The 13,694-nt window shown below is 41.7% G+C and overlaps 1 protein-coding gene across 4 annotated transcripts in view; it reads left to right on the top strand.

The window, feature by feature from the left end:
* LOC125125652 (zinc finger protein 791-like) overlaps window positions 1–13,694 on the top strand; it is a 60,925-nt gene that overhangs the window by 44,989 nt on the left and 2,242 nt on the right. For all 4 annotated transcript variants that reach the window (XM_047776958.1, XM_047776956.1, XM_047776957.1 and 1 more), the window contains 2 exons: window positions 13,235–13,361; window positions 13,568–13,628. In XM_047776958.1, coding sequence (XP_047632914.1) covers window positions 13,328–13,361; window positions 13,568–13,628 — 95 coding nt within the window. In that variant the 5' untranslated portion in view covers window positions 13,235–13,327. The remainder of the gene's footprint in view (window positions 1–13,234; window positions 13,362–13,567; window positions 13,629–13,694) is intronic.

Here is a 13,694-nt window from a genome sequence, read left to right as displayed (position 1 = left end):
ACTTGCAAAAAGGGCATATTGATCAGAGATTAGAAGAAACTAGGAAAGTTCCTGAAAAACATCATGTGTTAATCTTTAACCCACAGGCAGTTGTGCTCAGGGTGCCTAATCTTTAGCTTATGGGTGATTGTGTTTAGGGTGCCATCAAGTCAGGGAGAAGGAAAAAGAAGGACTCTTAAGCTTAAGTGTATAAGATGCCTATATTATTTTGTGTATCCCTTGAGAGGGAACCAAGGTTGTACTATTGTTGCTTGACTGTCCCTCCCTTCCCTGATCATAACAGTCTGAACCTGTCCCTAGGAACTCAGGGAAGGTCATGGTGGCCGAATGAGGCCCATTTCCAAGAACAAGAAATGGGGGTCACAGAAAGACCCTTGTGTCCTGGAGCCCCCAGGGCCATGTCAGCTTTCAATTTTATCCCTAATAAAATTTACAACTCCCATGTTGTCCTTTTTTAATTCTTTTTTTAAGTTGGCAGCCCATTTTTCTTAAGGTTTTTATTCTTGTAGTGGGTAGTCAGGATCCACATATTTGATGTTTGTCTAGTGAAAGTCAGTTTCACCGCCTCCCTTTCCCCTGGTGCTTCTTACCTGCTGATAAGAAAGCCTGGAGGCTTCTGCTCTCTGAGCTGCTCTTTGCTGGGGAGCTTTCCCTGCGCCCTGCGCTGTGCTGGCATGTATGGCATTGGTCGTTGCAGTCTCTGCACAAGGGTGGAAAAAGAATTTTGTGGATTTAAACCAAGGTGTAGAAAAGACAAATTTATTGAGGCAGGAAACACTGTTAACACAGCAGGCAGACTTCCTGATAATCAGGGAGAGCCAACCCCTAGGTGCATGGGCATGTCTGTTTTTATAGCCCAAAGACAAAGGAGCACAAGGAGTGGTCTTGCCATACACCTGTGGACCTGCTGATTGGTTGAGGAAGAATGGGGTCTTCCACTACACTTGCTGATTGGTTGGGGGCATATGTTGCCCCTGTAGGGGCGGGGTAAGGAGTGGGCTACATACCTCTTCTAGTAGTGGGCAGGAAGTAGTAGTCCAGGTTGATCAAGGGTAGGAAGTGAGGAGTGGGCCATATACCTTTCCTAGTAGGGGTAGGAAGGAGTAGGCCAAGTTGCTGGAGTGGGGAGGTCCTTAGGAACATTGTAACAACTACAGTGAGATAGGTGGGCCGATAAGGGTCTGGCATTTCTTATCTGGGCTTTTTGAGTTTTATCTTCTTGGAGAAGCCTTGAACTCCCACATTGGTGACCCCACCACACCTGAGTTCTATACACAGTGGACCCAGAGTTGGCAGTTTGTTAATTCCTGGTACTCTGGGAGCAGGAGTATGAGAAGGGGGCCCTCCTAACAGTGGTCCTGGCTGATGTCTGAGCAGGAACCTACTTGTGTTTAGAGTGAAGGTGTGACTGAGGCTGGTTTTTTGGGTGTGGGGGGATTGGTGACTAGAAGCATGATTATACCCAGTGAATGAGGTCAGCCCAAAAGATACTTACTACTTTATTTATTTATATATGTATTTTTGTCTTTTTAGGGCCACACCCACAGCATATGGAAGTTCCCAGTCCAGGGGTCAAATTGGAGCTGTAGCTGCTGACCTATACCACAGCCACAGCCACACCACACCCAAGCTTTGTCTGTGACCTGTGCATCATAGCTCACAGCAACACCGGATCTTTAACCCACTGAGCAAGGCCAAGGATTGAACTTGTATCCTCATGGATCCTAGTCAGATTCATTTCCACTGAGCCAGGATGGGAACTCCAATAGTCACTACTTTAAAAAGAGTAGCTATTAGAGAGAAAGTAAAAGAGAAGAGACAGGAAAAGGTAGCCAATAGGTGGTGAGATTGCAGAAGACTCACCAAAACTTTTAAGTACCTCTGGAGCTATCAGTCCTTCATCTGTTGCATCAAAGACCCTTGTCCTCTGGGTTATGAAGGACAACACCCACAGTCTCAGTTTGGCACAGCAAGAGGTTCAAACCCAACTTAAGCTGGGGTTCCTTAAAACTCTATTTAAAAAATTGGGTGTCATGTGTGTTAGGATGGCAGAGTCAAGAGAAACAGAGGCTGGAGCAGTGAGATGTAAGCAGGTTATCGACCAAAAGAGTGGCCCGGAGCACTGGGCAGAGAGAACTCAGGCTCCCCGCTATTGGAGCAAGGGCTTTTTTAGAGTTAGGATTTTGCGTGATAGGTCAGGTAGTCTCAAGGAAAAAAGGGTAGGGGGCTTGGGAAACAAGAAGGAGGATTTAGGTCATTAAGTGTGAATTTTAACCAGTCTTTTTGGTTCTGTTTATTTTGAGGTTTACCAGCTCCTTAAATTAGCTTGCTCCTGGGGCCTTCATCTGTGCTGGAGTCTGTTTCCTATTGATTTGGTCAGCTGAAATTGTGTCTGGAGCCTGGGTGGGATCTGGAGGGCATGGTTGTTTACGTCCTCCATTTGGTATTCTCCCTCCAGGTTATAGATACCACCTAACAATGTGGAGGCTTCTAACCCTTCTGGCGGTGATTGGACACCCTCTGGAAGGGGGGGGAGGTCTTACACTGTCCATAAGCTTCTGATGTAAAGGCACTGCCCTAGGTCCCATATGCCGTTAAAGCTGCAATCAGAAAAAGAAAAAGAAGGAAAAAAAAAAAGGCATTCCCATTGTGGCTCCACAGGTTAATAATCCAGCATAGTGACCCTGAGGATGCAGGTTCAACCCCTGGACTCACTCAGTGGCTTAAGGATTTGATGTTGCCGTGACTGTGACATAGGCTGGCAGCTACAGCCCTGATTCCATATTCCATGCATGTGGCCTAGCCCAAGAACTTCCACATGCCATGGGTGTGGCCCTTCAAAGAAATAAAAAATAGAGGCCTTGGAGTTCCCGTCATGGCGCAGTGGTTAACGAATCTGACTAGGAACCATGAGGTTGTGGGTTCGGTCCCTGCCCTTGCTCAGTGGGTTAACGATCCGGCATTGCCGTGAGCTGTGGTGTAGGTCGCAGACTCGGCTCGGATCCCGAGTTGCTGTGGCTCTGGCGTAGGCCGGTGGCTACAGCTCCAATTCAACCCCTAGCCTGGGAACCTCCATATGCCTCGGGAGCGGCCCAAGAAATAGCAACAACAACAACAACAACAACAACAAAAAGACAAAAGACAAAAAAAAAATAGAGGCCTCCACTGAAGTGCTTATTATGACTTTGGTCCTGGAAACAGCAGCCCAGCAGCCCAGCTCAGCTTCTGACCCCTTCTTGTGATATGATGGAACCAAACGTTGGCCCTCGAGTTATTTCTCCTGGTGGAGAGATGGCATTTCTTTCTTCAGTCCTTTGAAAGATGCTCTGGTGCTAGAGGAGCCACCCTTCTACACCTTGGTTCCCTGGGTAGTTGCTTGGAATTAAGTGAAGGCACAGATGTGGGGAGAACAGAGACTAAGGATGACAGTTCAGCCTGGTGCGTGATGGGCTCAGTGGAGAGTTGCTGCCTTTCATCCCTTGACTGGGACATCCTTGATGAGGAACCCAACCCAATGGTCATCACATGTAGTGAAACATCAGGCAGTCATCAGGGTGGGTTGTAATGAGTCAATCCTTTTTTAAAAAAAAAACAGGATTCGTTTTTTTGAGCATTTTTAAGTTTACAGAGAAACTGATCAGCAGTTACAGAGTTCCCATATAACCCTTCTGCATCCACACAGTAGTCACTATTTTTAAAATTTTGCATACTGGTCTGTTACAATTGCTGCACCAATACTGATGCATTAATGTGCACGGATTACATCAATGTAGACTTTTTGTGTTACATGACGTATGGATTTGGCAAATATATTTTTTTTTTCTTTTTTACAGCTGTACCTGCAGCATATGAAAATTCCCAGGCTACAGGTCAAATCAGAGCCTGCGCCACAGCCACAACAACGTGAGATCCAAGCCACATCGTGCAACCTATACCACTGCTCGTGACAACACCGGATCTTTAACTCACTGAGTGAGGCCAGGGATCAAAACCTTATCCTCATGGATACTAGTCGGGCTGGTAACCCACTGAGCCACAACGAAAACTCCTCTCCATATGTTTTCATAGCTTAATACCCCATTTCTTTTTTTTTGTCTTTTTTTTTTTTTTTTTTGTCTTTTTGCTATTTCTTGGGCCGCTCCCGAGGCATGTGGAGGTTCCCAGGCTAGGGGTCTAATCAGAGTTGTAGCCGCTGGCCTACACCATAGCCACTGCAACACAGGATCTGAGCAGTGTCTGCAACCTATACCACAGCTCACGGCAACGCTAGATCTTTAACCCACTGAGCAAGGCCAGGGATCGAACCCGCAACGTCATGGTTCTTAGTCGGATTCGTTAACCACTGAGCCACGACGGGAACTCCCCCCATTTCTTTCTATCAGTGTTTTGTCTCATGGCTACACCACTGATTATTGGACTTTTTTTTTGTTTTTTAAAGTTGTATTGAAGTATAGTTGATTTACAGTGTGATAATTTCTGCTGGACAACAGAGTGATTGACTTCTATGTGTACACGCATCCATTCTCTTTCAGATTCTTTTCCCACATTATTTCCCACAGTTTATTACAGAATATTGGGTAGAGTTCCCTGTGCTATACAGCGGGTCCCCTTTGGCCAGTCATTCCATATACCTCACTGTGCATGTGCCAATCCCAAACCCCAGTCCCTCCTTACCCCCTGTTTATTTGATTCTTGAATGGTATCTTGCTTACCTATAACTCATGCCTGTTATGACTAAAGCCCGTAAATATGGGTTTTGTAAGCTTAACAGCTAAACTCATTTGGACAAATAACCAGGATTGTGATCTCAGGATCTTACTTTATATAGTAAGAGTTTATTTTGTTTTAGAAGAGCACTTGTCTTCCATTATAGAGACACCCAATTCCATTCCCCTCAGCAGTGAATAAGGATTATCTTCGCGTCTTCACCAATATTTGGTGTTCTTGAGTGTTTTGCATTTTAACCATTAAGGAAGTGTGTAGTGATGTCTCTTTGGTTCATTTATAATTTCCTGCTAACATTTGATGTTGAGCCTGTTTTCATATTTCATCTTTGCCTTCTGTACGTCTTCCTTGGGAAGCTGCTTGTCCAGATATTTTGCCCATTTTTTATTGGGTTGTTTATCTTCTTACTGTTGAATTAGTTCTTTAGATATTTTGAATACCAGTCATTTTTCACATAAGTGTTTTGCAAAGATTTTCTCCTATTCTATGGCTTGTCCATTCATTCATTCTCTCAACATTCTCTCATTCTCTCAACTTTCTCAGAAGAGGCATTTTTCATTTTAATGAAGTGAAATTATATGTTTTTTGTTTTATAAACCTTGTGTTGTTGGATTTGAAATTTCATCACCAAACCTAATGTGACCTAGACTTCTATCTATATTTTCTAGGAATTTATTTTTTATTTTATTTTTTATTAAAGTATAGTTGATTTACATTGTTGTGCCAAATTCTGCCATACATTTCCAGGAATTTATTATTTTTGCATTTTATACTTAGATCTGTGATGTGTTTCAAGGGTTTTATTGCAGAAATATGCAGGTCGTGTGTCTACATCTGTCTTGTTTGTGTTTGTATTCCACCATTATTTGTTTAAAAGACTTATGTTTCATTTGAACTGCCTTTCCTTCTCTGTCTAAGTTCAGTGTGGGTGTACACAATTGATTATCTTTCAGTGTTGGTATGTGTCTTATTAACGCCAAGAGTTATCTTGTTGGAGAATCTTTCAGATGTTTCACAGAGATAATTATGTCCTAGAGAACAAATATTTGGATTTAGCTAGGGGATTCATGAATATGTGCTTTCTCAGGAAGTAGAAGTTCCCTCTTTTACTTGTTTGTGATCATAAATAGAAGTTGGATTTTATTAAATCCTTTTAAATTTCCATTTCCCCCCCTCTTCTTTTCTGATAATAGTAATTTCTGTCTTCCCTTCTAGTAATGTTAACTAGATATTTATCAGTGTTGTTACTCTTGTCAAAGAACTAGCTTAAAATCTTTTCTCCTCCAGTTTCCCACAATTACATTAGTTTCATTTCTGATTCTTATAATTTTATTCTGCTTACTTCATGATTATATCTTCTTTTTGTTGTTTCCAGGTAAGGTATTTGCGTTATTGTTTACAGATCTTTTTTCCCCTGCTGTATTTAATGATGGCATAAATTTCTTTGTAAATAAGACTTTTGCTGCATCCTACAATTTAGTTGAAAATATATTTTAATTTCTCTTAAGACTTATTTTTTATTTTTTAATTTAAAAAATTTTTTTGCTTTTCAGGGCTGCACCCAAGGCATATGGAAGTTCCCCAGGCTAGGGGTCGAATTGGGAGCTATAGCTACTAGTCTGCACCACAGCCACAGCCATGCAAGATCCAAGCCTCATCTGCAATCTACACCATAGCTCACAGCAACGCCGGATCCCTGACCCCACTGATCAAGGCCCGGGTTCCCACCTGCATCCTCAGAGATCTTAGTCGGGTTCCTTACCGCTGAGCCATGACGGGAACTCTGAGACTTCTTTGATCCCATGTATTGTTTAGAAGTGTGTTGTGGAATCTGTACTTATTAGGGGCTTTTCTAACTCTCTTGCTGCTATTCATTGCTAGATTAATGCCTCTGGGTTCTTTTTTTCTGTTTATTTGGCCACCCCTATGGCATGCACAAGTTCCCAGGCCAGGAATTGAACACTGCCACAGCAGTGACAATGTCAGATCCTTAACCCTTTGAACCACCATGTTATTCCACCTTCGACTTCTAAGAGCATGGTTTATATAATTTTAGTTCTTTCAGGTTTGTTAAGGTATGTTTTCTGTCCCAGAAAGTGCTCTCTGTCTTATTGAATGTTCCATGCAAACTTGAGAAGGTGTGTTCTGCTCTTGTTGCACGAAATAGTCATAGATTAAAATTAAATTGAAGAGTTCCCGTCGTGGCTTAGTGGTTAACAAATCCGACGAGGAACCATGAGGTTGTGGGTTTGATCCCTGGCCTTGCTCAGTGGGTTAAGGATCCGGCGTTGTCGTGAGCTGTGGTGTAGGCTGCAGTCTCGGCTCGGATCTGGCATTGCTGTGGCTGTGGCGTAGGCCGGTGGCTACAGCTCCGATTAGACCCCTAGCCTGGGAATCTCCATATGCTGTGGGTGCGGCCCCAGAAAAGACAAAAAGACAAAAATAAATAAATTAATTAATTAATTAAATTGAGTTGTTTCATAGCACTATTCAGTTCAATCTGTCCTTCTTGATTTTCTGCCTACTATAATATATATATATATATTTATATATATTCACATATAGCTTATGATAAGGGGGTGATGGTGTATGACTATAATAATGGATTCATGTATTCCACCCTGCATTCTTCTTGTTTTATGTATTTTGCCCCTTTATTGCTGTGTATGTGCACATGAAGGATTGTTATGTCTTCTTGGAGAATGTCATAATGTAATGTCCCTTTTGACCTCTGAGCTCTCTTGATCCGAAATCTACATTGTCTGAAATTCAAATACCAATGCCAGCTATCTTTTGATTAGTTTTGGCATGGTGCCTTTTTCTCCATCCTTTTACCTTCATCCACCCGTGTCTTCATGTTTATATAGTTTGTGTTTGTTTGTTTGTTTTTATTTTTTTTGTCTTTGAGGGCCACACCCAAGGCATGTGGAGGTTCCCAGGCTACGGGTCCAGTTGGAACTGTAGCCGCTAGCCTAGCCACAGCTCACAGCAACACCAGATCCTTAACCCACTGAGCGAGGACAGGGATCAAACCCATGTCCTGATGGATGCTAGTCAGGTTTGCTAACCACTGAGCCACAACAGGAACTCCTGTATAGCTTTTTTTTTTTTTTTTTCTTTTTTGGCCACCCCAGAGCATATGGAGTTCCCGAGTCAGGGATCAGATCCAAGCCATAGTTGGAACCTAAGCCATATTTGTGGCAACATGGGATCCTTAACACACTGTGCCAAGCCTGGGATTGAATCTGTGTCCCAGCACTCCCAAGACACTGCCAGTCCTGTTGCACCACAGCAGGAACTCCATATTTAAAACAAGTTTTTTGTAGACAACACATGATTGTCATTTAAAAAATATAGTATTACTGTATCAGAAAGGGAAAGTATAAAAACAATTCCTTTTAGGAGTTCCTGTCGTGGCTTAGTGGTTAACGAATCCGACTAGGAACCATGAGGTTGAGGGTTCTATCCCTGCCCTCGCTCAGTGGGTTAAGGATCCGGCGTTGCCGTGAGCTGTGGTGTAGTTTGCATACGTGGCTCGGATCCCACGTTGCTGTAGCTGTGGTGTAGTCCAGTGGCTACAGCTCCAATTCAACCCCTAGCCTGGGAACCTCCATATGCCACGGGTGCAGCCCTAGGAAAGAAAAAGACAAAAAGACCAAAAAAAAAAAAAGAAAAAACCCCAAAAACAAACAAAAAAAATCTCTTTTAAAATCTCATCAAGGGACTTCCCACAGTGGCACAGTGAGTTAATGATTTGGTGTTGCTATAGCTATGGCTTGAATTCCGTCCCTGGCCAGGAACTTCCATATGCTTCGGGGGCTGCTGAAAAGGAAAAAAAAAAAAAAAAGTCATCAAAAATAATAAAATATCTAGGAATAAACATGAACAGAGAGGTAAAAGACTTGGATGATGAGAACTATAAAACATTGATATACTAAGTTGAAATTAATCAATAGATGGAAAGCTATCCCATACTCTTGGATTGAAGGATTTAATTTTATTAAAATGGCCATATTACGAAATCATTCTTCAAATTTAATATAATCTCAATTAAATTAACCACATTTTTTCACAGAACTAGGACAAATAGTCCTAAAATTTATATGGAACTATAAAAGACGTAGCAATTCTAAGGCAAAAGAACAAAGCTAGAGTAATAGCCTTCCCAGACTTCAGACAATAATTCTAAGCTCTGGTAATGAAAACAGTGTGGCATTGGCACAGAAACAGACATATGGATCAGTAGAACAGGTCAGAGAGCCCAGAAATAAACCCACACACCTATGGACATTTAATCCTTTTTTTTTTTTTTTCTTTGTCTTTTTAGGGCCACTCTGGCAGCATATGGAGGTTCCCAGGCTAGAGGTTGAATCGGAGCTATAGCCGCTGGCCTACACCACAGCCGCAGCAATGCCAGATCTGAGCCACGTCTGCACCCTACACCACAGCTCACAGCAACACCGGATCCTTAACCCACTGAGAAAGGCTGGAGATCAAACCTGCATCCTCATAGATACTAGTCAGATTTGTTTCTGCTGAGCCACGACGGGAACTCCTGGACATTTAATCTTTGACAAAGGAGGTAAGAATATATAATGGGGAAAGACAGTCTCTTGAGCAAGTGGTTTTAGGGAAAACTGAAGAGTTGCATGTAAATCAATCAAGTTAAAACACTCCCTTACACTATACACAAAACTAAACTCAAAAAAATGCCTTCAGAACCTAAATATAAGACATGACACCATAAAACTCCTAGAAGAGAACATAAGCAAAATGGAAAGGGCGTGTAGAAAAGGGAATCCTCCTGCACTGTGGATGGGAATCCATGTTGATACAGTCAAAATGGAAAACAATATGGAGCCTCCTTAAAAAATTAAAACTAGGAATTTCCATTGTGGCTCAGCAGGTTAAAACTCGACAGTGTCCATGAGGATGCATTTTTGATCCCTGGCTCCACTCAATGGGTTAAGGATCCAGCGTGGCTATGGCTGTGGCATAGGCCTGGATATGACCCTTAGCCTGGGAGTTTCTATATGCTGCAGGTGTGGCCATGAAAAGAAAAAAACAATTTAAAAATGTTTTTAAAAAACCTGAAAATAAATCTACCATGTGATCCAACAATCCCACCTCTGTGCATATATCCAGACAAATCTATAATTCGAAATGATTTAGGCACCCAGTGTTCCTAGCAGCAATATTAACAAAATAGCCAAGACATGGAAACAACCTCAATGTCCATCAACAGATGAATTGATTTAAAAAAAAGATGTAAAAGTGAAATAATGTCATTTGCAGCAACATGGGTGGACCTACGGATTATCATACTAAGTGAAGAAAGTCAGAGAAAGACAAACACCACATCACTTATAGGGTATCTACAATATGACACAAATGAGCTTATTTACAAAATAAAAAGAGACTCACAGACAAAAAACAAACTTACACTTACCAAAGGGGAAAGGCAGTACTGGAGGGATAAATTCGGAGTTTGGGATTAGCAGATGTAAACTACTATATATAAAACAGTTTAGCACAGGGTACTAATGGGGAGTTCCTGCTGTGGTACAGGGGTTATGAACCTGCCCGCAGCAGCTTGGGTCACTGTGGAGGGGCAGGTTCAATCTCAGGCCTGGCACAGTGGGTTAAAGGATTTGGTTTAAGTCACAGCTGCTGCTTGGATTCAGTCCATGACCTGGGAACTTCCATGTGCCACAGGTGCAGCCATAATAATAATAATAATAATAACAGAAGAGAATATATATAAATGTGTTATATATTTATGTACATATGTAAAATAATCTAAATAAATACATGGAATTCTTGTTGTGACTCATTGGGTTAAGTACCTGACTAGAATCCATCAGGATGTAGGTTCGATCCCTGGCTCTGCTCAGTGGGTTAAAGGCTCCAGCATTGCCATAAGCTGTGGTATAGGTTACAGATGCAACTCGGATCCCAAGTTGCTATAGCTGTGGTGTAGGCTGGCGGCTGCAGCTCCAATTCTACCCCTAGCCTGGGAACTTCCATGTACCATGGGTGCCACCCTAAAACAAACAGAGAAACAAATCTTTTTTGTCTTTTTAGGGCCTCACCTGCAGCATATGGAGGTTCCCAGGCTAGGGGTCGAATTGCAGCTGTAGCTGCCAGCCTATGCCACAGTCACAGCAACTTGGGATCCGAGCCACGACCTCAACCTGCATCACAGCTCACAGCAACACCAGATCCCTAACCTACTGAGGGAGGCCAAGAATCAAACCCACGTCCTCATGGTTGCTGGTTGCATTTGTTAACCACTGAGCCACGACAGGAACTCTGAATCACTTTCCACCAGACATACAACATTGTAAATCAGCTGTACTTCAATAAAGATACATAAATAAATAATCTGATATTAATATATTTTTCTCTCTTTTATAATGAGACCATTGATGATTGAGATGGTGGTTGATATAGTTAGATTAATATCACCCACATTTTTTACCATTACTATTCATTGTCCTTATTTCTTCATTTGTTTTCCCTCTCCTTTTAACCTTCTCTGGATTTAATTTAGGATTTTACCTGATTCTTAGCCAACCCATTATACATTTCAAAATCACTTTTTTAGTGATTGTCCTTGAATTATCAGTATACATTTAGCAATGTGCCTCTATTATATAAGAAATATAAGAGATGTTTGCTTTTATTTAATTTTTTTCTTTTTAGGGCTGCACCTGCGGCAAATGGAAGTTCCCAGGCTAGGGTTCAAATCGGAGCTGCAGCTGCTGGCATATGCCACAGCCACAGCAACACTGGATACAAGCTGAATCTGTGACCTGTGCCACAACTTGCACAACGCCAGATCCTTAACCCACTGAACAAAGCCAGGGATCAACCCTGTATCCTTATAGATACTAATCAGGTTCTTAACCTGCTGAGCCACAGTGGGAACTCCTAATTGCACTTTCTAACAGAATTCTAGGAAAGTGGTATTCTAATTTTGAGACTTTAAATGTATCAATCCCCCTGGTTCCTACTTTGTTTGTTTTTCTGAAAAGAAGTCCAATTTGATTCTAATCTGTTTCTTTATACCTGAAATGAATTTTTTGCTCTGACATCTTAGAATATATTCCTTTCTGCCTTTGTTTATTTCTCTAGTTTGAGTATGATATACTTTGGTCTCCATTTATGTGTTTTCATGTTTATTGTACAGTGAGCTTCATGAATCTACAGTTGTTGTCTATCATCAATTTTAATAAAATCTCAGTTACTTATATCTTCTATTTCTTTCTATCGAGGTTCTTTTCCCATTTTTTGATTGAATTGGTCTGTTTTTTTTTTTTTTAATTGAGCTGCAGGAGTTGTGTTGGAGATAAATCCCTTTGGGTTGCTTCATTTGCAAAGATTTTTCTCCCATTCTATGGGTGGTCTTTTCATTTTTTTTGCAATTATTTCTTTTGTTACACAAAAGTTTCTTTCTTTTGGGGGGCCACCCCCCACCCTCCACCCCACCCCCAGCATATGGAGGTTCCCAGGCTAGGGGGGTTAGGGGTCTAATCGAAGCTGTTGCTCCCAGCCTACACCACAGCTCACAGCACTGCCAGATCCTTAATCCACTGAGCAGAGCCAGGGGTTGAACCCACAACCTCATGGTTCCTAGTCAGATTCATTTCTGCTTGCCAAGACGGGAACTCCTAATTTAATATCTTGCAGCTTTACTGATTTCATTGATGTGCTCTAGTAGTTTTCTGATAATATCTTTAGAATTTTCTCTGTGTAGTATCATGTCATTTGCAAACAGCAACAGTTTTACTTCTTTTCTAATTGGACTTATTTTATTTCGTTTTCTGCTCTGATGGCTATGGTAGGTAGGACTTCCAAAACCATGTTGAATAGTATTGCTGAGAGTGGACAGCCTTGTTTTGTTCCTGATCTTAGAGGAAATGCTTTCATCTTTTCACCACTGAGTGTAATATTAGCTGTGGATTTGTCATATATGGCTTTTATTTTTTTAATTTAATTTTTTTGGCCACACCCATTACATATAGAAGTGCCTGGGCCAGGGATCAAACTCAAGCCACAAAAGTCACAACACTGAATCCTCAACCCTTAGGCCCCTGTGGAACTCCATGTTTCTCATGATCAAGTCATAGAATAACTCTTTGTAAAGAACAGAATCATATGTAATGATCCTGTAGATGCAGTCGGTGTTTAGTTATGTAAGGCTTTTTTTTTTTTTTTTGTCTTTTTAGGACCACGCCCATGGCATATGGAGGTTCCCAGGCTAGGGATGGAATTGGAGCTGTAGCCACTGGCCTATGCCAGAGCCACAGCAACACGGGATCTGAGCCTCGTCTGCAACCTACACCACAGCTCATGGCCATGCCGGATCCTTAACCCACTGAGCAAGGCCAGGGATCGAACCCGCAACCTCATGGTTCCTAGTCGGATTCATTAACCACTGAGCCACGACAGGAACTCCTAGTTCTGTAAGTCTTAATCATACTTTAAATATATTTTCGGTGTTTAGGACTCAGTGACCATTGATGATGTGGCTGTGAACTTCACCCTGGAGGAGTGGGCTTTATTGCATCCTTCACAGAGGAAACTCTACAGAGATGTGATGCAGGAAACCTTCAGGAACCTGTCTTTAATAGGTAAGAATGAATAAATTCCCACACTTTGTCAATTAGAGAGCCAGTGTTTCTCACCTGTCACTATTGTTCCAAGATGTGGACTGTGGAAAAGGATAGACGTGGGTAAAGAAACTAGGCATGGTCAGAGTTCATCATGGGCCTAGAATATAATAGTTTTTATATAATTTCTAGTTCTTTGGGATCATTTTTCTGGGTCTGAATTTCAGGAACCAAATGGAAAGATCATGACATTGAAGATCAGTACAAAAACCCAGGGAGAAAATTAAGGTGAGTCACACTCATTATACAAAACATTTGCCTCAAGAATCATGGCGTAAAGAACAAACAAAACAA

Source organism: Phacochoerus africanus, chromosome 4 (genome assembly GCF_016906955.1).
Source record: "Phacochoerus africanus isolate WHEZ1 chromosome 4, ROS_Pafr_v1, whole genome shotgun sequence".
Classification (NCBI taxonomy): domain Eukaryota; kingdom Metazoa; phylum Chordata; class Mammalia; order Artiodactyla; family Suidae; genus Phacochoerus; species Phacochoerus africanus.
Note: the sequence above shows the minus strand (reverse complement) of the source record. Positions and strands in the feature narration are given on the sequence as shown.